General features: G+C 41.2%; 1 protein-coding gene and 1 pseudogene across 3 annotated transcripts; both read left to right on the top strand.

The window, feature by feature from the left end:
• LOC117431794 (probable helicase with zinc finger domain) overlaps positions 1 to 9,970 on the top strand; it is a 23,652-nt pseudogene extending 13,682 nt beyond the window's left edge.
• Positions 6,507 to 25,549, top strand: LOC131696714 (uncharacterized). Of its 3 annotated transcripts, XM_058995932.1 has the most exons (11): positions 6,507 to 6,601; positions 7,234 to 7,401; positions 9,021 to 9,216; positions 10,777 to 10,844; positions 11,293 to 11,686; positions 11,907 to 12,156; positions 13,910 to 14,060; positions 15,821 to 16,087; positions 16,655 to 16,726; positions 23,137 to 23,404; positions 24,793 to 25,549. In XM_058995932.1, exons 4-8 carry the CDS (start codon positions 10,788 to 10,790, stop codon positions 15,824 to 15,826), a joined length of 858 nt encoding a protein of 285 aa, XP_058851915.1. In that variant the 5' UTR covers positions 6,507 to 6,601; positions 7,234 to 7,401; positions 9,021 to 9,216; positions 10,777 to 10,787; the 3' UTR covers positions 15,827 to 16,087; positions 16,655 to 16,726; positions 23,137 to 23,404; positions 24,793 to 25,549. The 3 variants fall into 3 exon arrangements, with proteins under 3 accessions (XP_058851915.1, XP_058851914.1, XP_058851913.1); XM_058995931.1 differs by lacking the exon at positions 16,655 to 16,726; XM_058995930.1 differs by lacking the exons at positions 15,821 to 16,087; positions 16,655 to 16,726; positions 23,137 to 23,404; positions 24,793 to 25,549 and having other exon boundaries at positions 13,910 to 14,184.

Below are 25,549 nucleotides of genomic sequence, written 5' to 3'. Positions count from 1 at the left end.
TAATTGTTTGTATTGGTGACGGTTTATTGTTTCTTTATCCTTTCTAAGATATTGATGTCATTTGTTTAATGCTGTCAAATTTGTAACCACCATTTTATTTTTAACCTGAGATGGGATTGAACACTGGCTTCAAAGTGAAAGGCTAATGTATTTGTTTACTGCACCGTCTCTCTACTCACCACAACCCCTAATTTGGTTTTATGTAAAGAAAATGGGCTATTGTTTGGAAATTAGATCAAATATTGTCAAAGGGGGTGGTAGTTTTAAATAATGTTGTCTTCTCCAACATAACTCTATTCAAATAAGGTTTACCCGCTTACAGAAAAGGGTACTGTCAGTCTGTCGGTTAGAAGCCTTGAATACTGTATGTGGGTCAGTCAGTGTGAATCTAAAGCAAATCTAGTCCTTATCACATGCCTGTCCAAATGCCACCATTGAGAGAATTGCATAGATCTTTGGTTAGCAAGCATGTCATTGAATAAGCTTTGCTTGAAGTGCTTGTTGCTAATATTGTTGTCTGTTGCTAACGCTGCTGGTATGAATACGTTTACCATTCTTACATAAGGTGGTGGTGGTGTTGGCACATTTATAAAAAAAAATTAAGGAGGGCATAGAAAATGTGAATCTGTCACTCTGAAATATTAATATGTTTAATAAATTCAAATTCTGCTTGGTTCTCTACATTACTTGAGGTTTAGTTCCTGATCTATTTCATTTGTCATTTTTTTGTTTTGTTTTCAACTGTAATGGACAGTATAATTGCTTGTGTATCGCCAGCCTAAACATAGTAAGCATGATGACAAGAAGTAAAACTGCAGTGATCTCAGCATAGTCCCAGCTCACTAGACTACAGAAACTGAGGTGCAATTAAACAAAGGCTTCCTAATACTTGAGTAGTGCTGCAAATTGAATTCCTTTCTTCTGATGACTGTCTTTGTCTGCTGTGAAAGACTTGCCCTGATTTTACAACTCCAGGATTTTGCTGAGGACACAAACAAAATCAATATCGGGGGGACTAATTTACTCAATGCATGCGATGAGCACAACCTAACTCGGAAAAACCTCAACAATTCAATAATGCTCAGTTAACCTTTGGTCTTAATATTAGTGGAACCCAAGTGCTTTTGACCTGTTTTGGTGATTTCTTTAATTTATAACTCCAAACTCACAATCATTTATTTAGAGATGAAACCAAGTCCATTAAACCAAAGCTGTATCAGTTTCCTGGCTGTAGTACACTGAACATATGTTATTTTTTGCACCAATGCCAAATAGGGGTGGACTAATTTTATTGGACATCAGTGAATTGTGATAATTCATTCAATATATAGTGGGATGCACCTTACAGCTACTTTTGGTTCTTGAATAAGGAAAAATGCAATTTGATTTGATAATAAATGTTCCATCATATCTCATTTAATCATTTAGTCTTCACATTATCTGCACATTGTATCATGAAATGCATCTGCTTATTGTGAAATATATTTAGTATTGTGACATTCGTGTGCCTTTGCTCCTCTACATTACACCTCGTAATCTGTGTGTGTCATATTACAGTAGAATGATAAACTGATCTACAATATATGCCTAACCCCCCCCCCCCCCCCCCCCCATTTTCCCACTTCTTAAAACATGTTTCATCTCTAAAGGAATACTGGAGGCAAATGTGTTTTTTTTATGCACTTCAGATGCAGTCAAGCAGTCAGCAATGTGATCAGCTGCTGCTGGCTCCTTGTCAAGGAGGGCTTCATGTATTTTGCTGTGTGCCTCTGGCAGGCCGTCACTTCAGGGTGCTGTTTCTGAGTACAGTCCGGACGAGGCACACCTACAAGTATCCCTCGGCGGTGGTGAAGCGGAAGGACCAGCAGCAGGAGGAGCCGGCCAAGGACCTGGAGTACGGCTTCTTGTCCAGCTCCAGGATGCTGAGCACCGTGCTGCCTCGTGCCCAGTCCCTGCTGGCTGTGGTGGGAGACCCCGTGGCACTCTGCACCATTGGGAAATGCCGGTGCGTTTCTGTAAAGGAGTTATACGACGGCTTCACAGGATGCTAAAGGGGGTGTCCCTGAACCAAATATAAGCCAATATGAGTTCCCCTAAGTGATCAAAGTTAGGAGGATGCTTATTCACTTGATGATCCACCAGTAGCACTGCCAGCTATTTTATTTATTTTTACTTATGTTTTTTTTTTTTTTTTTTAATTTTTAAATGTAGATTAAATAATCACAATTAGCAATTGCATAAAAGGTGGTACTGTTTACCTTTGATTGCAAATGATCTGCACAGCCTTGCTAGCAATACAAACTTGCTGTATGTCTAAAAGTCTTCCTGGTTTAGCTGGCATTCAAGTCCAAGTGAAACTTCTCTTCGACGCTTATCCCCCACGCAGGAAGATCTGGGAGCAGTTCATCTCGCTGTGCCATGAACGCAGCAACCTCCACGGAGTGGCGATGCACGAGATCCACACCCAGCTCGATAACCTGGAGCTGAGCAGGAGCTGTGTGCTGAACCCCCTCGCACCCGAGTTCATCCCCCAGACCCTGCTGCACCCAGCCTTCTCCCGCAGACTGCAGGCGTCCTTTCCACGGCTCAGCGTACGTACCGGGACCTTTTATTAGAGCTTCTCCTTTCAGCAGTTTAATAATACAAGAAGATTACAATACAAAGTTTACAAAAATGTAACCCGAGGTCATGTGAAACGCAATGGATTGATTTACTGATTTACTAGCAATGCTGAATGAGATCTCAAATAAGCTTACAGTTGCGCATAGTTAACCAAGTCACATGCACATAGCTTAAACAGTGCCCTCTATGGGCATCGTGTTTATTGCTTAATTGTGTTCCCCTTGGCTTGTTGTGTGCCATCCAGCACTATGCATTAGCTAGAGAAGCTATATCATGAGCGGGCATATACACCAAGCCAAAAGATTGTAACAATACAATCCTTTCCTTACTAGGCATCCCAGTTCACATTGCAGATGGGAGATATTTACAAGCACTTTGCTTCCCATAACAGATTTATAGGTCAGTTAGCAGTTGAATGACACACTAGCTCAGGTAAGGTTCCCGTGTAATACAATATAACCTATCAAAGCTGTTCCAAGCAGATTAAATCAATAGCCTGTAAAATGAGATACGAGGGATGACCTGCAAATGAGTCTTGTCATCCCATTATATTTTGCAGCAGTAAATATTAAAATGCTAAATAGCAAAAAGCTAGGAATGTCATGCAGTTACTCACTGTTGATTTGACCACCTCGCATTGCACACCAGATCTCCAATGAGCTGCAAAAGTCCAAAGAGGGTCATGCCACATTAGAATACAGATACACAGAATAATTGTCAGTATTTAAGATTAAGGCTTTTCTATACCAAATATTGTTTTGTTCAAATATTTGTTGTCATCGTAAGTTAAGTATTTAATTAGGGGGTTACAGAACCCTCTACAAATATATTACTTGCTCTCAAAACAAACAAATTCAGGACCATAAGTCATACTGGTGTACTTTACTTGCTCAGAAATTAAGATCAGGTAATAAGAGACGCAGCATCTCCTTTTGAGATCTTTCAGACTCTGGAATAAATTGTGTTTTAAACGCGAGGAAAGGATGACTGGCTCATTGGTTTCATACACATACAGTTTGATTTCAATCCTTTTACAGGGGGTTGATTGGTGGATGAGCCATGCTGCACTGCACCTTGCTAATTTGGAGTGTTACTCTGCACAGACTGTAGGATTTGGATTATAATTTTAAACAGGCTTTCAAAGTAATTTCAGTGTGAAAAAAGGACGTTTCTGGCGTTTGTTGACCTTTTAGTTGCTTTAATAATAATAATAATTAAGAACTTTCTAGCATTCTGCTGTGAAAGATGTTGTTAATTATCTTTTAAAATGCAATGTTGCTCACAGGCTTGGTCGTTTTAAAGGTTAAACCCAATTGCAACAGCAAACTGACAATTCTTAATAGGAAGTGATCCAGTGTTCCTAACAGAGGTGGGATATCCACAGGGAAGGGGTTTGTTTTTGCTGTATTTGTTCAACTCAACAGAATGAAACACTATTTTCTTTTCTCATCATGGCTTGAGATCGGCCTCTCAGCTCTGTCAAAGCATTATTTGACTGCAAATCACCTTTCTCTCCGTAGAGAGAGGGCTGCAAATGGGGTTACAGGAATGACCTTGGGCTGCAAATGAGCGCTATGACATCTATGAGCAACAAAAACTTCTTCTTCTTCTTCTTCTTCTTCTTCTTCTTCTTCTTCAATGGTAGCTGCAGTGTTAAATGCACATTTTATATAGACTCATCACAGAGAGCTGCTAGTAATTCTAATTAGGACTGTTTCTTGTCAGTTTAAATAAATAAATACATTAATAAAATAATCAAATGTTATACAGACATATTAAATGTGGTGGCTTTGCGGTGTCCTGCCTAGTCAAGGTTATTGATATTTGCTTTGTTCTTTAGGTTAGAGCTATTGAGTTTAGTCATGTTGGAAAACACTATGTGAGCACTTATATGATGATGATTAAAAAAAAAAATTTAGCAATGTGATGGGTCAAATAGATCCGATCTTGGAAAATAACTTCTCACAGGGAGGGGAAGTAATCGATGTCCTACTATAACAATTTAAAGCCGGCCAATGCCTTCCCTCCTTCCCTTTCTCTGTTCATGAACCCAGTTGTTAAATTCTGATGAAGGGCGACCCAATCCCTCTCAATTTGTTTTCTGTCTCTGCTTTTTTTTTTTAAATATAATGTTCTTTTAAATTGCTGGTTGGTTGATCCCTTTCTTCACAAAGTCATGACATTAAATTCCGTTACTGCCAGTCAGCCAGATCATTGTCACTTACTGTGTCGCTCTGTATTAATCTGAGCTGAGAACGCAACCAAGCGTGCGTGTCCCTGCTGGAATTCCTGCGTAGTCCTCTATCAGAAACGTGGTGCTGTATTGTGTGAGTACTGGCTGTCTTCAGGATCTCGCTCGGAAATAGTGCACTTAGTGTTTTAATTTAGACTAAAACTTGTGACCTGGTCTATACATTTCAAAATTTTGCATCAAGAGAACTTGCAACAGGTACGTTTGAAGAATGGCCAAGTGCTAAATGCTATTGCTTTAGACTACACTTGCAAATTATTATATATATATATATATATATATATATATATATATATATACTGTATGTGTGTGTATATATATATATATATATATATATAAAATTAGAGAGAGCATTCAAATCTCCCTCTGCCCTCTATGTGCAATGAAGGAGCAGGGGGAGGCTCTTTCACTCAGTGTAGAGGAATGTGAAACTTTCAATTATGTCATACGCTTAGCAAAGCAAAATCTAGCTCAATAAATTCAAAGTATAAAGAAAAGAAGAAAGCTGGGCTCCTATGGGAAAACGTTGCAAAAGTAGTGCAAGGTTGTCTTTTTCCTTTTGAAATAAGACCTATTCAATGAAAACTTAGTAAAACGGCGTCGCCATGGCTACAGTTAACATTCTCTCCAGCGAGCCGTGCCTAGTCAGTGTTCACATCGTAATCCCATTCTAGATCAGTGGGTTGCAACAGAAAAAGAGGGCTCTGTGAAGCAGGTCAATTGGATTGTTGATTAAAAGACGAAATTGTTTTGAAAGTAAAATTCCCATTCCCAGGAGCCTTATTTAACAGGGAAAAAAAAAGTTTTACTGTAAACAATTACTTCTCTTCCATGAATGCTAACAAATTAGCTGTTACTCACTCACAGGGCAAAAGCGTTGCAGAACATTTAATTAGCATGGAAGAAATGCAAACCTAATTTACTGCTCTGTCTGTCGCGGGCTCTTGAATGAGTGTGTGGGGAGGGGAGCACTGATTTTCCTTTTAGATTATTTCAATGCAATTAAAGCCCCTTTCACACTGGAATGCTCTACCCGGGTCAGGACCCAGTGTCATGAGGGTTGGCTACACGATTTCACACTGCTTTTGATAAAGCAGGGTTGACCTGGGTGACAGACACAGGTACACAATGCGCATACCAATGCCCCAGAACCAGCTTGTTAGGGATGCTTCCATCCAAGCTTCTCTGGATTGAACTGTCGGCTCAAATGTTGATTAGAGCAAATGTTTCTACATCCCTGCTGCAGTCTGCAAGCTGTGTCTCAAGCAACAGAATGTAGCTAAACAGAATAAACAGAAATGCTCCTTGCGGAAGTGAAACCTTCACGCAGGCGTAGCTGCTAGTGATGGGAAACTCTAATAAGCAAAGCATGTCTCTTCAGAGCTTATTCCACGGGTATTTACCCAAAGGAGCCTTGTGGATAAAGGCTTCTTCACAAAATCACCTTGCTTTTGACACCACAAAGGTCACATCAGTTGAGGAGTGGGATGGGTTAAAAAAGAAATGGCAAGAACCAAAATATATAGGTGTAGAAGATTGACTGCACTTCCGTACTTGTCTGTTTTTCTTTTTACGTGATGAAATGATGACTGCCGCATTCTTCGCCTTAAACTGTTTCTTGAAACAATTCATTCTGCTTGATGAAAGAAAGGAAATGTGTGTTCTTGTTTCAGACTAGAAGGCCTCAATTCCAGCACTTCAAGCCCCAAGGACAAGCAGACATTTATGGTAAGATAAGAAGTCTGTTCTTGTTTGCTGTAGTATCTTTGAAAACACTGTGTCTGTATCTGTATTTGTAGGCTTTACAAGTAGAACAAGTATTGAGTGGCCAAACTCAAATAAAGAGCTACTTTTATAAATTGGATATTTTAATAATACATTTAATTACTCTTGGTGTTCTCAAAAAGTTTCCAGTTCTGATGTTCCAAGCCTATTCTTGTGAAATCCCCCCCATTTGGATGAGATCATATATATTTTAAAATAATTATAAAACCTGAAAAACTGATTTGCTATACCAAAAAGAGCTTTTCTACTTTTCTTCTTATTGTGTAAATGGAGATCATGGGTCTTCTAGCTCCGATCCTCTGAGACCATCACAAGTCCAGGTGTTGGTTCCTAACAGGAACTTCAAAATGTATTACATTTTATTTATAGACATGTACATAATAAATTCTGAAGGCTACCTAAAATATCTGAATCCATGAGCATATCGCTGCTTTTGATTTGTACTGGATGAACAAGGCTTGCTTATGAATCTAAGGACAACTAAAGAAAAAAAGCCATCAAAACAGAAAACATCTGTTCATCTTGAGCTCTTTTTTTTTTTTTCTTCCCTCCCTCTCGTGTATGTGCTTTCCCAGGACACAGCAGCCCTGTGGGGCTTGACGGCAGCCCGGTTTGCTCCTTCTCGTTTCCTTCTGGACGCCCCACAGAAATCGGCGAGCCCCCTGCAGAGAACTGAACCCCAGGGCAGGAACAACATTATGTGCGTCCCTCCTTACAGGAGCTGCTTCGTCATGCCAGTGCCTGTGAGTACCTTTGGACCTTCCCTTCCCTTTTTCTCTGTGTCTGATCAAAATCTACAGCTGAGATATTTGTTCATCAGTCCCGATAACTGTTCCTGTTTTACACTGAACACTCCTGGCAGCTTTCCATCCCACAAGGGCAAACAAACTAAAGTCATAGAATTCAAACAGCGTCTTAGCAAATTGGTGGCCCTCTGCTGCGATAGTGTCCAGACCGCACTACAGATTGTGCTTTTGGTTTAACAGGCCACATTTTTAAATGGCTGTTATCAATGAAGAGGTGGACAGAATGTGATATAGACAACCACTAGCACTGGGGGCAGAAAAGGTTAATATCTGTTGTCTTTTCTAGTGATCTGAACTGACAGTGTGTTCAGTGTTCTGCTAGTCGAATTAGCACAGAGGTCAAGTAATGTCATTCCTCCTCCCCCCCACCCTTTTTTATTTATATATTTTTTTTCATAACCTTTTAAAATATTTACCAGCATGTGTGCTCTGATGCCTGAACTGTGCACCTCATTTGTATTGCGGAGTCATCCACATGTATGGAAAATCCAAGCCCCCTCATCCGCAGAAGGGATTTTCTGTCCCACGTCCTTCATGTAGCACATCTCTCTTAATTCCCTGACATTTGTGGATTGCGCTGACTCATGGGGGGGGGGGGGGGGGGGGGGGGTCAAGCTAATTTATTTCCCCGGTTCCACAAAAAAGGCTTGAGACGACTAAACATAAGAGGGTTGAAATAAGAGTCCTCTCAGCCAGTATCACCAGCTCCCTGCTTTTCTGCACTCTATGTGCTTTTCCTTCCTTGATAATGCCCATGTTTAATTCTTCAGCTAACGATGGGGTTTCACGAGGGTCTACATTTGTCTTGTTTTTGCCGTTTGGTGTAGTTTTGTAATGTGTTTGTATTCATCCTGGTTCCCCATTAATGTATGAAAAAGGAGAAGTTATGGTTTAACATTTTCTTGCTTTCAGGTGAGCTTTTCATAATCTGTTTTTAAAAGTAGGAATTGGTAGCATTCTCCCTTCTGCTTTGTATTTTGGGGGGCTTGTCCTGCTGGGTGCACCTCTCCTGTAAACCAGGCCACGCTGCCATCGCATCCGCAAGCCTCAATCGCTGTCTGACATTTTTAACCAAGCAGGTCGCCGACAAGCCTGTAAATGCCAAATTAGAACTCTCTGTAATATGAAAAAGTAGATCATCATGACCTGCATTTACTGTATGCACATGTACAAATGTAAGTTTGACATACAAATCGATGGACACATGCCTCTATGTACCACCAGATTCTACTGCTCTCAGTAACTTGTGCTGTTGAAGGACCTTACAAGTTTTATCTTAACTGGGTAAGCAGTCCCCTAGGTATGTAAAAATATAAGTGTGACATACAGACGGACAAACGCACCCCCCCCCCTCCAATTGTGATCACTACATAGCTTATACTAAAGAAGTTTAATCACAGCTGGACAAGTGGTTCTTTAGATATACACAAAACTGTATCTATCTCTCGGCACGAATATGCATCCCCAGGAAAAAAGTGGCATGAAACAAAATCCAAGTCTTTTAATTTCATCCTTTTGTTTTCCATACTGAAGCAGAGGTTCTGTTGGTTTTCTAGGTGCCCTGCTCTAGCTACCAGAACCGGTTACCATTGGACCCACGGATCATGGCCTGTCAGGCGGCTGTGGCCTATAATATCAACCTATTACAGAACCAGGACAACCTATCTCCTGGACCCTTCATCTCCGGATCTCTCTCCCCTCACCAGACATACCAGTCCTCCATAGGTGGTAGTGTGGAACACAGCAAAACAGGTGAGCATACCCTGCTTGTTTAAACTTGAGTGTAATAGTTAGGATTTAGGATGAGTTTGTTGAATATTAATAAAACACATTTTAACATAATGAGCTGTAATGGAAAATATTTAAAACTCCATTGCATGAGTTAGTTGTCTGCATAAACTTAACAAACATTTTTAGTGTGTGTGTGCTTTTGACAAAAAACAAAAAATCGCTTTCTATAGGCCAATTGATATGAGCTGTTAAAATGCTTGCAGTATTCATCCATATTTGTATTAGGAGTGAATGATGATGATGATGATGCAATTACACCTTCAAATTCATCTCACAGCTTTTTGAAACATGAAACAAAATGTTCCCACCCAGGCTGTGTTGTAAAGTGTGAGCTGTCTGGCAGATCGAAACTACTTTGAAAGTGCATGTCAGACTCGCCCCCCCCCAAACTGTTCTGCATGACTGAGCACCCTAGCCAGCGATTGCATCTATCCAGGACAGGGAGGAATCGAGAGAGAGAACAAAACACCTTTTTATTCAGACCTTTCCGTTAAATGATGCTGTAAGTTACAGAAGCTGGCTTCCATCCTTTTGAAAGTTTAGATGTGATTGTAAAGCCATGGGATTTTGTTAAATCTAGGAGGCTGTTCGTCCTGCACCCAGCAATTCATCCAAGCACTGGAGCCTTGAGAGAGCTTGGCCGACTGTTTGTTTCTTAAAGGTGTTGCTACCCCTTCAGTAACAGTTTTCCTCCCTTTCATTAGGGCAGACCTGAGAAATTGAATAATCATTTGCACTTTTTTGGAGCTACAAGCAAGTGGTCTTCATTTAATTGTTTTGTAAGCCTTTAAGAACAGAACAATCTATACATTTGATCAAGAATACATAATTAAATCACACTAATACACTATATTGAGCAATGATTACAAGTACCAATGCTTGGCATTACACAGACTGTAATACTAATTACACACAGCATTCTAGACCAGATGTAGCAGTACAGACTTCCATATGTATATTGTATAGTCACCTTGTAATACCTTTTTCTAAAAAAACTTATTTGCTGATTTTAGATTAAACAAAGCTGTATTTTTACAGGCTGTTGGTTTAAAATAAAATCATCAGAGGTGTAGTATTTTAAAGAAAGCTTTTTTGGCAGTATTACATTGTAGCTATCATTTTGTTCTCATTTTAGTTGTGTGCAGCCATCCATGTACCAGAGCAGTAAGCAATTGAACCCATCATTCCTCTGTATCAAAATAAAGCTTCAGCTACAGTGTCGGTGATTGGGAGCTGTATCAACCCCCAGCAGGACCCAGCTGTCACTGATTTCCCTTATTCTGCCAATCATGCAGCCTGCGCAGTACAGTTCTCATGCTTCTGAAGTGGGAAAGTGCTATTTTTAGAAATAAATCTCTTTTAAACAACAAGCATTCTGTAAGATTGACTGACACACTCATTTAACACCAACAACCCCCCCCCCCCCCCAAAAAAAAGAAAAAAATAACCACAAAAGTGTCAAAATGAGGTTTGTAGAAAAAGGAAATCCCATTTTTGTATTCTATTTGTTTTTCATGTCAGGTTGAGAAGAAATGCTTCCAGGTTTTGGGACTGTGAAGCTCTGGAAGGAAAATGAAATGAAAGAAAAGGTACGCGGTGGATGGATTATAAATATTTCCAAACATTATATATTGCATTCTTTCTTTTAAAATAACAAAATTATGCATTTCCAAAGAACAGATGTATTCTACATAAGTAAAGGAATATAACTGCATACCTTGCATATTTTGCTTTTTTTTAAATTTTTTTAATTTTTTTTAAACGGACTTGCCAAAACCCTCTTTTGAAGAATGCTCTGATCTTAATGGGTTATTTTCCTGATTTTAATAGTTTTATAACAATATAACCTTACTGAATTTTAGAAAACATGTAAACCTGACACTGTTATTCTGAAGTAACTGAATCATAATTTTGTAGGAAACCTCAGTTTAATCTAATGATGTTGCATGCTACTGACCTTCATATAATTTCTGCCGTTTGGTAGGAGTTTCCAACTGTAGACTGCCCAAAAGAACATAATTATTTACCCCATTTCAGTTTTTAGCGAATCTGGACACTCTAGGTGGCGGATTCTTCTGGCTATCAGAAGGTCAGCTGGACAGGAGTTCGACTCCAAAGTTCGGCCATAGCGCCAAGCCATATTCTGAGGTGAAGTCTCACCACAGCCTCAGTCCTCAGGGTCTCCACAGTCCTACCAGATTCCCCGGAAACCCCAGCATGGACAGCCTCCTCTACAGCCTGGACAGGACCTCTCTGCCCTTTGCCTCCTCCCCTGAGCCCTGCCACTCGCCCCTACTGATCCACGAGGAGCACATCGGCAGAAGCCTCTCCCCAGCACCCCTGTTACCTCACCTCTCTTCAGGACTGAGCAGCGCCGGGGTCACTGCACCACAAGGGAGCCCCCAGGCAAACCTACAGAACGGCACCCACGGTAATATAATGTGTGTGTGATCTGTTTTTGTTTATGTAAATTCATAGTGTTTACCCGGGGTTGCTTTTATCTGGTAACTGATTCCTTATGCGGACATGCAGTGGATGTAAGATTGGTCACCCAGGTTACTGACTATAATTTGTATATGGATGCTCATTGGGTCATGTTCCATTGAACTGACAATATTTCATTGTCATCGTTTTGTTTTTTGTCATTTCAGTAAACTCTGCAATAAGGGAGAATGTGCGAAGTTCTGACAGATGTATCTCCAAGTTCAGCCAGTGGATGGAGCAGTGTGGTGATCTGGTCAATGAACATCCTCATCATCATTGTCATTATGGTGTTCCTCAGTCTCTGAACATGCACAGCCCTCTAGTCCAGAATCATGACGTCTTCCGGCTTTCATCCCAGCAGGATGCCAGTCATATTGACAGCTTTCACAGGGATCCCAACTTCTCTTTACACGAGCGGTACCTTCATTTTATTATTTTCCCTTATGTTTATGTTTGTGAGGGGGCTAGATGGTGCAGTAGGTTAATGCCCTATCCTTCTTTCTCCTGTGTTCAAATCTGTTTAGCTCTTGTCTGAATCAGCATGTTGCTTAGTGGACAGTAGGCCACATCACAAAACCACACAATTCAGCATGATTGAATATCTGGGACATGCACACCAAAGTTGAACAAACAAATTCAATAAAATTATCAATATTTCCCTATTTTTATGACGGCCTGGATTAGTTTCTTTGCTGACCCACTTTTTTGTTACAGTAATCTAATGACCCATCACTAATAATGTTTTGTCTATATATCCATCTCTACAGGTAAATTTAAATTAAACTAGACATACAAGCTATGACTCATCCATCATCCATCAAGGCTCAAAGATTTTGAAGGGGATTCATTGTGACATGTGTAATCTTAAGTAGCTCTCTCTATAAATTCCAGTACTGGGTAAAAGTTAGAAAAATGCATTCAGGAGGAGTGGCTACTTCTTGGGTCAATTCTTGGCATCTACACAATGGACACCCATAGTCTGTAAGATAAAGGGTGAGCTTCACTTAAAAATGGCAATTTGGGCACTAGAAAAATATTTTTGAGGACTTTATTTTAAGTGGTATAACAAATGCAGGTGTGAAATTACAGAAAATGTTAATTAAGTAATTCATCCAAATCTTTTTTTTGTTGTTTTTTGCCTTATTAGCGATCCTTTGCAAAATTCAATCGGTGTGAATGACTGAGTATATCAAGAAACTGTGGCGTGAAAGCAGGTGGTTCTACAGATCGGTCAAAAGCATCCTCTAAGGAACTCAAATGAGGCATTCACTGTGTGTAATTGAAACAAAGACTGTCATTACACCCTTTTGAGATCTGTGCTGTTTGAGGATCTGGCTTTGTGGTACTGAAGAGCTGGAGCACATGTTCTTCCTCTAAATTGTACTCGGGTGGCAGAGCTCTTGGATTCGAAACACAGGCAGCTGTGAAGGGACAATTTCCACATTCAAGTTTATTTCAGAGATGCATAGAGTGATTTATTTCATTGTCCACCTCCATATGGAATGACAAGACGTGCTATTGAATCAGATTGCTGTGCTGTGTTTATCTCTCTCCGCTCTCTGCATTTTAAAGATCAGGATGGACATACCCAGTCCTTTTAAAATCTTTAGCAGACCCTATAGAAGTGCTTTGACATCAAAAGCAGGCCATCACGTGGTCTTTGCACTAAAGGCTCTTGCCTAAACTTTCTATACAGCTTCAGATGGCAGACCTTATCCCAAGAGTTTGAAGATTTGAAAGTGAGATCAGACTTCATGATGCTACGAGTCAAACTGCAGTGCTGAGTGCCATTGAGTGTCAGGATGGGAATAACATTCCCACTACATTGCAGTTGGAGATGTTCCAGGCTTTACTATTCACTGTATTAGACACAGCTGAGCTTAATTAGACAAACCACAGAGTTCACACCCTCGGTTGTGTATTCCGCCGCTTTTAAATGCAAAGATATTTAATGGCTCGTCCAGCTTTTAGGTTTTAGCAGTTCTATTAATCTATTAGTACACTGCTTTACGTGTAAAAACTGTAAACTTCCAATGTGTCATTCCTGGTGTTCAGCAAAGTGGTTATCTTTTGATGTAGTCTATCCTTGATTTTTTTTAAACCCATCAATCATAAAATCTTAAATAAAACAGAATGTGGAACTTAATATATTATGTTCCCGGTTTCTCAGAGACGTCGGATTCAGTGGCCAAGAGTTGCGTCGCACAGTGAAAAACTTATCTGAAGCAGCAGAGAGGAGCAGCAACTGGCTGTGGTTGAGACGGAAAGATTCTGGCTGGGGATCTCAAGCACAACAGAAAGAAAGAAACGCTGATGTACAGGTAAGTAAGCTGGGCTGAGTTGAGTGGGGGACGGAGGGGGGTGATGCTGGGAAGCCAGAATCACCGTTGAGCCCTCTTGTGGTGTCGTGGGCTAGTCGACGAAACACTGAGGATGGAAGGTGCCCACTTGAAGACCCCAGAGATGTACCTTACTTAGCTCAATCCAGACGGTTGTCATGCTGATGCGCTGCGGAGGCCGCACTGTGGTTGATCCCCGGAGCCAGCATCGCAGCCGTTGTGTGTGCTGATGCACCAGGGAGGCAAAATAAGCTGATCCCTGGAGCCAGCATTACACTTCAGCCATTAACACCAGACAGAAGGATATCTACATCATCATATGGAAGGAAACGTAAATGGATGGAGACACATATGGATCACATTAGTTTACTGTAAAGCTACGTCTTAGTTGGTGCTTATCTTGGCGAGAGCCGAGTTCAAATCAGCATGAAGTTTTAACATCTACTCTCGTGTAATGGAAATCATGTTGGAATATTTTTCGCAGAGTGTTGCATTTTGTTTCTGGGGTCATCTGCATTGCTCAGAAAAGAACATGTCTTCCACTCCTATATAATGGCTCCAGTGCATTCTTTGCAGTTTATTGATTGGTTAAAAAAACAAACAAACAAAAAAAAAACTCTCATGCTATCCAGAGGGGTACATTGTCAAAGCAACATAATGATGCCAATAATCCTGGGATTGCTTAATGCTCAGGCTGCTATGCAATGAGACATGTTCTATTCCTATAGTGTATGTGTTTCTTTCTTTCTCTCTTTCTTTCTCTCTCTCACTCTCTCTCTACAAAGCAGTCTGCAGTGATGGCTTTTGACAGCTCGTTATTAGCGTACAGTTGCAATGCGCTGGCATTTTAAGAGGTGGTAAATGCACATTGGCATAATAATAATAACCGTAGGTAAGCAAAACGTTTATTGCAAACTCTTTTGTTGTGAAGCTTGGATTTTAATTAGCAGGAAAAAAATTCAATCAGTGGTTTGAGAAAACCAGGTATCTCCCCTTAGGTCCAGCAAAATGGCTCTTTAAGTGGATTAAGCCAAACTGATTAAAGATCTTTCTGTCTGCCCTCTGTCTGTCATGCAGAGTGTCGGTGTCAATGCGGACCGGTGGAGCGCAGCTTTTACTGATTCTGGGTGATCAGGCGAAAAGCAAAACAAGGTCACAAAGGATGAGGCCTAGTTTTGCAGAAGCCAGGCTTGGAAAGTTTGGGCACATCCAGAATTTCTAAGTTTGCCATAAACATTTGTTGACCAGTACTAAAAGATCTATGTGAAACATTAATCTTCAGTTACAAACAACAATTCCAGTATGTAGGTATCAATATCAGGTGTTTTTAAAGGCTTCAGTAAATGGCACATTACACCAATATGTTAGAACTATGGTCACATTCAAAATGTATTATTTTCTCTAGTGTTATTATACAACAAATCTTCCTAAATATTGAAATGCTTACCTGAAAAACAGTAAATGCTACATTGTAGAATAGTTGTCAATGGGTAAATGTCACAGAAATCTGTGATAACTGTGGACATTTTTTTAAAACTTTTTATGATACACATTTTCTAATTTTACATTGTATGTACACATTTATTTGTGCCGTTACTATGTTTGATTAGCATTGACTCACTGAAACACTGCAGTACACAAAATGGAGACGATATGAGGTTCTAGTTTTTCCCTTGGCTGTCTTGTGTGGATGGGTTTATGTTGGCATTATTTTTACAGAATCTCCTTCCCTCTCCTTTCAGTTTTGAACAGCATGATCCTTGGAATGACCCCAGAACCATGGAACAATCTACAGAGATCACCCCCAAATCCAACCTTTTCCCGTATTGCTCCTCATCGACTCGGCCCCTGTCTCCACTCCCCTCTCCGATGTGCTACGAGCGGAGCCTCAAGCGCATCTCTCACTTCGGCAAGCTCGAACACGGGCCCTCCCCGTACACCGGATCACACACTGCCATCACGAGAGAGACTTCTACGCCAGCCCAAAGCAGTTTCAGAGGGAATCCGAGGTAAGGCATTGCTTATTTAAAGCGTTACTTAATTGTATTTAATCCCATGTCTTCTTTTTTCTTGGTCCATCACTGGTGTTAATACATTAAGTATTCCATATGAAGCTGTGATTATATATATATATAGATTATATATATAGATTTTGGTGGTAGTTGGCGTTGCTCCAAAGGAATGTCTCTGCTCTAGCTTTTTTAAGTACTGGGCTGTGCAGTTTAGGTGGGAACTGAGCTGGATTGTGTGGTCAAGCCCGTACTTGCACACAGTAATATTGCAGATTACCGAATATAATGCCTGGCATCTTAAAAGTGTATCATGAACATTAATAATCATATATACAGGATCCATGGGATGTATTATGGAGAACGGTTGAAAAATAAGTCACATGGGGGATGCTGTTTCCACAATAAACATCCATGCTCTTAATCCCTTTTACTTGTGTAGCGCAATAGAGAAATCTTATTTGAGGGAGAATACTGCAGACCTAATTGAGGAGTCACTTGGCTACAGGGATGAATGTCTCTCTCCCAGCAAATAAGACTAATAACATGCATTTAACCCTCCAACAGGAGGATTCCTTGCAAACAAAACACCCCAACCGTGCTTACTCAGAAGTGGTCTTTTTAATCAAGAGCCCATCTGTAAGTTTCAAGTATCATTTCACAGTGTCTCGAACAAGAAATCAACCTTAATGATTGTTTATTGGTGTAGCATCTTTTTTTTGCTAATTATGTCAGTGTAGTTAATTAAACTATTGAGAGTACAGCTTTTTTTTACTGGAATGTGTGTTGTTTTTTTTTTGACAGCCCAATACAGTATGTGACATGAAAATCTCAGTGTGCGTTGCTACAGTACTTCCTAGAGGGGTAAACTCAGGAAAAGAGCTATTGAGTCTGCCCTGTTTACTAAAGCACATTACAACAAACGAGACTGTCCTGTTATTTTCAAGAAAAATGTATTTATTTATGTTTGTTTTACATCGGGCAAGGGCAGCAGCTGATTGATAACATATATTAATACACACCTCTCTTCACCCTTCCTGTGTATCATTGCTAATACTCGAGAGTTCATGGATTGTGCTCCTGTAGCGATGCTGTGAGGCATGATCCTGGGATCCCAGCTGTGCAGGGCAGTGTGAGCTCTCTGGAAACTAATGCACAGAGCAGTTTGAGCTGCAGTGTATGACCTGGAGTGCAGTGTGCAGATGTGAAGGAGTCTGTTCAGAGCGCAGCAGGACACTGCAGACCCTCCTGGTTCTCTACTGCACAGCTGAGGATCTCCAAACACACACTGAACTGAACACTATCACCTCAACACTGACATTCATCAGTTTAATACCAACGTGTGTGTGAAGGGAGAGGAGTGTTACAGAATACAGTACTTGGGTTAATTTTAACCAGTTTCCTGAGTCAAGGGCTTTGCCACAGTGGAAAGATGGCAGTTGTATGCAGTCTTTTATCTGATTGCATTGTTGTGAAGCTGTTACAGACACATAGCATTTCTCCTGTACAGAGTGTATTTTCATCTTCATTAATCTTGGTGTTTGTCTGAGAGCAGGGATGGTGTTGACTGAGAATATGCAGCTTATTTTACTGAAGACGAATAACCTCAAACATTTTATGTTCAAGAGGAACCATTAAGAAAATAAGTTTACCTAGATTTACTGTGTTTGCTGTTTTGGATCCACCTCCACAGTTTAATTGGAGTAAACGAAGCAGTTAGCCTGTTACTGCACTGTATTGGGCATCTGTTCTTTGATTGTTTAACAAAAACCTTTACTCTTTTTTTTTAATGTACTTATTTTAATTTTTTTTTTTTTAACAGATTAATTTTGAAAACACCACAACCCCTGTAATTGTGTATGTGTGCGTGTGCACGTGTGTCTGGCTCCCCTTCCATCATCCTAATCCCAGAGAAACCATTGCAGTGTATCATCCTGTTACTCACAGAAGTGCCCTTTACACTGCGTTCCAAAATAATCTCCAGTGATGTGCCTAAAGGCTAGGCCATCTGCATTTCTTAGAATCACTGTAGTTACACATGATGAAGTAGTTTTGCTTTGAGATGATGCCTCCCACACAATGACTGATTGCTCCAAAGAATGTTTTAATTGTCCTAATATCCAAAGCTGTGGCGTTTCCAATTTAAACCATGCTAGATGGCACACTGTTTATTGTCAGCTGCACGAGTCCAGACTGCTAAACCCTGTAATAAAAACACTCCTCCACTCTACAAATGTGCTCTTCTGACCCTTGAGGTACTCTTGTCTGTAACTATTGCACCCACAAATCTTCTCCTGATGGAGTCATAACCTGCTGGCATAGACCATTCCAGTTTTTGTTTCTGCTTAAGGTCATCTGTCTCTTCAAATTAAACCTCACAGGTGATGGTAGACCCTTAACATTCGGTTCTTATTTCTTGTGTTCTTTTATATCTGAAAGCACGAAACATGTCTTCAAACCCTTGCATTACCTGTATTGCACACATATGCACATTCTGCGACCACTTTGACAGATAAATATTCAAGTTATCCAGCTTATTTTATTTATTTATTTATTTCTTAGCAGACACACTTATCCAGGGCGACTTACAGTCGTAAACAAATACATTTCAAGAATCACAGTACAAGTAATAATACAATTAAGAGCAATATAAATACAATGACTTTGGTTCTAGCAAGTACAAGTACGACAAAATACGATTCAATAATGGAGCAGATAAGTGTCAGATTTAGAGAGGTTGAGTTTGAGGTGATGCGAGTGCATCCAGGAGGAGATAGCAGACAGACAGGTAGAGATATGGGAGGGGATGGTGGAGTCAGAGGTGGGGAAGCAGAGGAAAATCTGAGCATCATCAGCATAGAAATGGTATGAGAAACCATAGGATGCGATGAGGGGGCCCAGGGAGCGGGTGTAGAGAGAGAACAGGAGAGGACCCAAGACTGACCCTTGGGGGACTCCTGTTGAGAGAGGGCGAGGTGTGGAGGTTGCTCCACGCCAGGTTAGCTGGTAAGTGTGGTTGGAGAGGTAGGAGGAGAACCAGGCCAGAGCAGTGCCAGAGATTCCCAGGTCAGAGAGAGAGGATAGTAGAATAGAGTGATCGACAGTGTCAAAGGCAGCAGAGGGGTCGAGGAGAATTAGGACAGAGGAGAGAGAGGCAGCTCGGGCAGAGTTTAGTGAGTTGGTGACAGACAGAAGGGCGGTTTCAGTGGAGTGAGCAGAGCGGAAGCCAGATTGGAGAGGGTCGAGCAGAGAGTGGTTGGACAGGAAAGCAGAGAGCTGGCGGTGTACAGCCCGCTCGAGGGTTTTGGAGAGGAAGGGTAGGAGGGAGACAGGACGGTAGCTCTGGAGGGAGGTTGGGTCGAGGGTAGGTTTTTTGAGAAGGGGGGTGATAGAGGCTTGTTTGAAGGCAGAGGGAAAGAGACCAGAAAGGAGAGAGGTTTTGAGAAGGGAGGAGATGAAGGGAAGTAGAGCAGGAGCAGCAGCTTGAAAGAGGTGAGTGGGGAGGGGGGCCAGGGCACACGTGGTGGGTTTGTGACCCTGGAGCAGGGAGGAGAGGTCAGAGTCTGAGAGAAGGTGGAGATGGAGGGTGAGTTAGTAGGGGATGCAGTGGGTGTAGAGGTTGGAGCAGGAGGGAGTGCGGGGGAGGGAGAGGTGTTAAAGAGTTTGTGGATATCTGAGATTTTAGAAGAGAAGAAAGATGCATCAGAGTAGATAGAGGAGGGAGGAGGAGGGGGGAGGGTCTAGGAGGGAGGAGAAGGTAGAGAATAGTTTACGTGGGTTGTTAGTGGAGGCTTGGATTACAGATTGGAAATAAGTACATTTAGCAGAGGAGAGAGTAGAGGAGAAGGAGGAGAGGAGAGTGTGGTAGAGGTCTAGGTCAGGGAGTTTGGTTCTCTTCCATTTCTTTTCAGCAGATCGCAGTTTGATTCTTGCTGAGCGGAGCGCAGAGGAGAGCCAGGGTTGGGGAGGGGTGAGCAGGTCGGGAGGTGAGGGGACAGAGGGAGTTGAGGGAGGAGAAGAGGGAGTCTACGGAGAGTTGTGAAAAGGAGTCGATAGGAAGGAGGTGAGGGAGAGCAGTGGAGGCAAGGACAGAGGGGGAGAGAGAGTGGAGGTTACGGCGAGAGGTGACAGTGGGGGTAGGAGGAGCAGGGAGAGAGGGGAGAGACAGAGAAAAAGAGATTAAATAGTGATCAGAGAGGTCCAGGGGGGTGACAGAGAGGGTGGAGGGGCAGCAGGCCCTGGAGAAGGTGAGGTCCAGTTGACGCCCAGCTTTGTGGGTAGGAGGGGAAGGAGAGAGACAGAAGTCGAAGGAGTGAAGGAGAGGGAGGAATCCAGCAGAGTGGCTGGGGTTGGAGAGATGGATATGGAAGTCATCTAACAGGACAGTTGGGGTAGACAGAGAGGGGAGGGAGGAGAATAGATAGTTGAGTTCATCGAGAAAGTGAGCGAGAGGTCCAGGGGGACGGTACAGTACAATTAGCAGGAGTTGACAGGGAGAGGTTAGTTGGACAGCATGAAATTCAAAGGTATTAGAGGGAAGTGGTTTAAACCATGAGCATGTAAATGAAGCTTAAAAATCAATTAACAACTAATGGCTGGTTTGTAAAAACCACATTCCTACGGCTGTTGCCTTAAACTGAGAAGTGTTTATACTTTTTATATCATAACCCTGACCAGACTTGGTTTAGTCTGATCATGCAGATAGCTGCATTGCACATGCACTCTGGAAAACCTTAGCAACGTCTATTATTAACATCTAAAAATAATGGGGCTTGACCTTTACAGATCCTGTTGCATAGTAACCCTGTGGTTTGGTCTCATTGTATTTTGTCAGCGTGCTTCAATGAGGTTTTTATCATTATGTGCATATATGGGGGTTGCTGATACTTCTACTTTTTGTCTCACAAATAAAAGTTGTATTTGTACAACATTTAATACAACATGTGTAGGTGTGTAACTTATCGTGCAGCTGAGCTCAAAGTTGGGCAAAATAATTTCTGCTATGGTAATACACTCTTAGAACCTTTGTAAAAAGTGATTGTACTCGGGAACCACTATTACACAAACGTGGTGTTTTTTTTATTTTATTTTTTATAAGCAGTGCTGTGTGTTCTATGCATGGGATGACATCTGTACACAGAATAAGATGTACTGGCATTTTGACAAATCCATAACGGCGACTTAGTTCATTTCTCACTCGTGATTATATTTGATTCTTCATGGCAGTTTTATTGCTGCATCAGATTTAACCTTATTAGTAGTATCCATCAAGAATCAATGTCATGTATCTGTTCTGTTTATACATTTTAATAGTCTCTGTAAGTATGCTTTTATTCCATGCACTACCCTGCCCTCTCTGTTTATATTTGAAGTAGTTCTAATGCCAGTGGCCCAGTCATTATCTGTTTATTCCAATTGACTCTTCGGTTTCCTCTGCCTCTTATCTCTCTCCATAGCAATTCAAGCCAAGCGTGTATGAAATTATTTTGGTGCTTGTGAATAGCTGCTTGAAATGTAAAATGTACCAGAGGTTGGCAATTTAAATGTAATCATGGGGTGCAGCTGCTTGTAAATATGAATTTGTTAACACTGCTTGAGCAGTGAAAGATGCAGCTATGACGCATACTCCTTCCAGAAAAAAAAGAAAGTGCATGATGTGACTGGAGCAGGGTGAATGTGTTACAGGGGCCAGCTGTAATCTTGTTTATTTCCATACTACAGTATTTATAGATTGACATAATTGCTATGTGCATACAGTGGGGCACAACATTATGAATCGAATGTAAAATTAAACTTGGGTAAAAGTGGTTTTAGTTATTTTTATCATTGCTTCAAATTGTCACTGTAGATTCCTTTGCTCTACTTGGACAATGTTGGTCTTGCAGAAAGGTTGTATGAGGAACCTCCAGACTAGCAAACAGCAGAAAGGAGACAGCAGAGCACAAGAGCAAAAGCAGCAGAGGAAAACTCCTACCAGTGACAACCAGTATAACAAGTTTTAGAAGAAAAGAGCTCAAAATCTGCAAAACCACCATCCGTAGAAATCTAGCTAATCATGCAAGTTCATGTCATCTCTTCTCTTGTTATGACATTCTTGTGAGGTAATAGAATAGAACTGAAGTTTCATGTGTCAGTCTCAGACCCATCTGAGCAGTACTTCTAGAACCCAGTCAAAGCCAGAACCTATTATCAGAAACTGTAAAACTGGTTTTAAAAAAGGTTGGACTTATTAAATACTTGCACTGATGCCTTGAGATGATCTCTTTTTATTTTTTGGCTCAGAGGTGGGGGGGGGGGGGGGTCTGTAACAGGGGAGATCTGGACTGACTGTCTGGCACATTCGTATTACTGCAGGTAGAGGGCAGCAGTCTCGTGGGATCCGCCTGTCGGTCATGGCGATGACACAGAGAGGTGGGGAAGAGGGTGTGTGTGCTTTCCCTCTCTCCGAGTGGCTGAGGGGCGGGCCTTGGGAGACTGCTCGGCCCATAAGAACTGGCTTGGTTATGCGCTCGGGTGGCCGTGTTGGGGGAAATACAGTGTTGCTGGCAGAAAAGGCCAGCGTGAAACAAGGAGCAGGCGAGCCCGGCTGAGGGGCAGCCGTTCATAAAAACCCAAAACTAATTTGCACAGAGCAATATAAATAGACACGTACCCGAGGGGACGTGTGTAGAAGTACGGGGAACCCTGGCCAACCCCGGCGTATAGGCATAGCCGAGTGTAGGACGGAGACCCGTGCTGACTGGCTTTTTCTTTCGCCTTCTGTTTTCATTATTATTTTTGAGCACTTGAAGGTGCACGGACTGGGATACCTGTGTTGGTAACCCCGTGGTTCTGGTTTACTGTCGGCAGTATCCAGACCACGGACAACAGCGCCCTCTGCGGGCTAAACTAAATAAAATAATAAATAAGGAAAATAAATAAATCTGGGCACCTGTGCGGTGGTTACAAATAAAACCTTCTGTCTCCTGTGTCAGTGAATACCCCCACCCTTCCACAGGGTCATTTTCAGATTTGAATGAATTTCATACCAACTACTTGGTGTTTGACAGATTGATGTCCGGACAATGGGCCAACCACTGTACCAGCGAGGCTCTCCATCCACCCTGAAGGAGTTTCCCTCCTCCCAAGCCAGCCAGGAGCCCAGCCCCTTCTGCAGCCCGGACCTGCTCTCACCCGCCTCCACGGGGGACCAGTGGGCTGTGGAAGAGGCTGAGGATGGTGCCTTCAGCCCCACAGAGAGCAGCGAAGGCCGGGCAGCGCTGCACACTCAGGACCTCGTTGGGTACAATAGGCACTACACACCCTCCAACCAACAAGGTACTGCAGGCTTGAGAGCTGCTCCTGCTTGAGCTGGTGCTTCTGCTTTGGTTTTCCCTGTTTTAAGTGCATAATGTAACATGGAAGATTTCAAAATAGCAATTTTAGCTATGACGTTCAGTTTTTTTTTGCGAGTTGTGGGCGAGTCTGTGTTACTGTAGTTCAATTCTGGTCTGATAAGGAATTACCAGAGCCTGCTTGAAATAGCATTCACTGTAGTGTCAGCCAGTTACTCACTGGATGAGTCATCAAAGCCTTTAAACAAAACAAAATAGAAAATCCAAAAACTTGCGGTGCCTACTACCCAAGTTCATGATATGTTTTCATTATCTTTCTTTTCTTTTTATAATTGTTTGCAGCAGGTAAGCCTAATGACCTAGTTCTAGATGTACATCAGTCTTAAGTGTATCAAGGCAGTCAAACATGTGGTTATCAACAGCATTGTGAAATTTAGTTGGTTTTAAAAAGATTAAAATTGTGACCTTTTTGTCAGTATTGGTTTGAAGCTGCTAGGTAAGAGTGCAAAAATGTCTCACTGCAGCTAAACCGAATACTTTAATTGGCATTAGATGTGGTGTGGCTGACCTTAACAGGTCTTAATTTGAAAACTGAAACATTTCTGTTGCTCAGATGTGTGTTAAACCATTGCTTTATAAAGAAACAAATGAGATTTTATAATTGTATGCATTAGAAAAAAATAACTTATGGGCCCGTTTTATCCCACTTCGATCCTGTTGAAAACAAATGTAATGCATCGTTCCAGGAGAAATAAATAAAAGAAAAACATCTTGGTATTCCTAAATAGAAACGTAAAACTTTTTATTTTTTATTTATGGCATACTTGTGTTCCATAAATCTGCAATAAACCCATAGCTGTAAAAGTTTTACTCACGCATGACAGAGTAATGATATTGAAGTTTGTTTTTTACAGCCACTGTCAGCATGGTAGCATGGATTGGATTATAGGTCAGTTCGGGTTAAAAAGAGTCTTCTGTGCTATGAAAGCAGAACATATATTTAGTACAGGTAATGACAGGTATTCAGAAGTACTGTATTTTGTGTTCTCTCTCTAGCATACTAAATACCAGTCAAGTGTTTCAGTTTCTGGACATTGTTCAGTCTCATAAATGGTTTAGATTGCTCAAGCTCAATCCCAGTGTCTAGAGTCCATTACAGACTGAAACCAGGGAGTCAGGGGGGAATTTGAGCAATCCGGCTTAAATTGGCTGAACTAAACCTACTTGCCACAGCAGTTTTATTACAGGGTTTCTCAAGCCGTTAGATAATTAACTGGTGCACTGGTAAGGGGCTGTTCAGGCAGCTGTAAAAATTTATGAATACTTAAATTAACCACACCATAAACCTAACTGAGTGTTGATACTGTAAAGGTTTTCCAGGGTTTCAGGAGCCCTCTAAGAAAAGCTCTCCCTCACCACATCCTGACTGCCCGGAAGGCAGTGAGCCGTTCTACCTAGACGAAAACAAGATGGCTGCCTCATACGCCAGTGTTCTGCGGGCCCCGCCCCCATCCAGCCCAGGCCCCTCCCCCGAACTGCCAAAGAAGACAAACGACCCTCTGACCCTCCTGCAGGACCTGAGCAAACACTCCAGCCACAACGACAGCTGCTTTTACTCATACTTACAGTCAAACTTTATTTATTTGTTTGTTTGTTTCTTTGTTTGTTTTTTCTCACTTTTTTCATTTTTTTTTTTCTTCGAAAAAACATAAACTAAAAATTTATGTTTTTTTACATTGGATATAATTGTGTATTTGTTCACCTTTTTTGCATTGCATTGTCATATGCTGAATGGTATTGTTATACTCTTTCCATATAAGTGGAATTTGTGTATTTAGCTCTACGGAAATAAAATATTTATATAACAATATATAACATTATATAACTGCTATTAATGCACTAGGAGTTTAATCTGTGTAATTTTCATTAGAATGTTGTCCTCTGTTCTAGTAAACTTTATTTAATGTTTTTTCCTTTGGAAACGTGTATACATTTGAACTCTTTTTTGATGTTTTGAATTTTTCCACTTTTTTGCACAGAAAGGGGATTGTTTTAGACATATTTATGTTTTATTTTGGCTAGTGTAAGTTATTTTTGTTATTTAATGGATACTTTAAAGGAAAAATAA

This window comes from Acipenser ruthenus, chromosome 22, assembly GCF_902713425.1.
Source record: "Acipenser ruthenus chromosome 22, fAciRut3.2 maternal haplotype, whole genome shotgun sequence".
Classification (NCBI taxonomy): domain Eukaryota; kingdom Metazoa; phylum Chordata; class Actinopteri; order Acipenseriformes; family Acipenseridae; genus Acipenser; species Acipenser ruthenus.
Note: the sequence above shows the minus strand (reverse complement) of the source record. Positions and strands in the feature narration are given on the sequence as shown.

Excerpts from the sequence above, each read along its gene's own strand:
- LOC131696714 (XM_058995930.1), top strand. The coding sequence starts at position 10,788 with ATGCTTCCAGGTTTTGGGACTGTGAAGCTCTGGAAGGAAAATGAAATG. Across the intron at positions 10,845-11,292 it reads AAAATGAAATGAAAGAAAAG|TTTTTAGCGAATCTGGACAC; the intron begins GTACGCGGTGGA and ends ACCCCATTTCAG. Across the intron at positions 12,157-13,909 it reads AACTTCTCTTTACACGAGCG|AGACGTCGGATTCAGTGGCC; the intron begins GTACCTTCATTT and ends CCGGTTTCTCAG.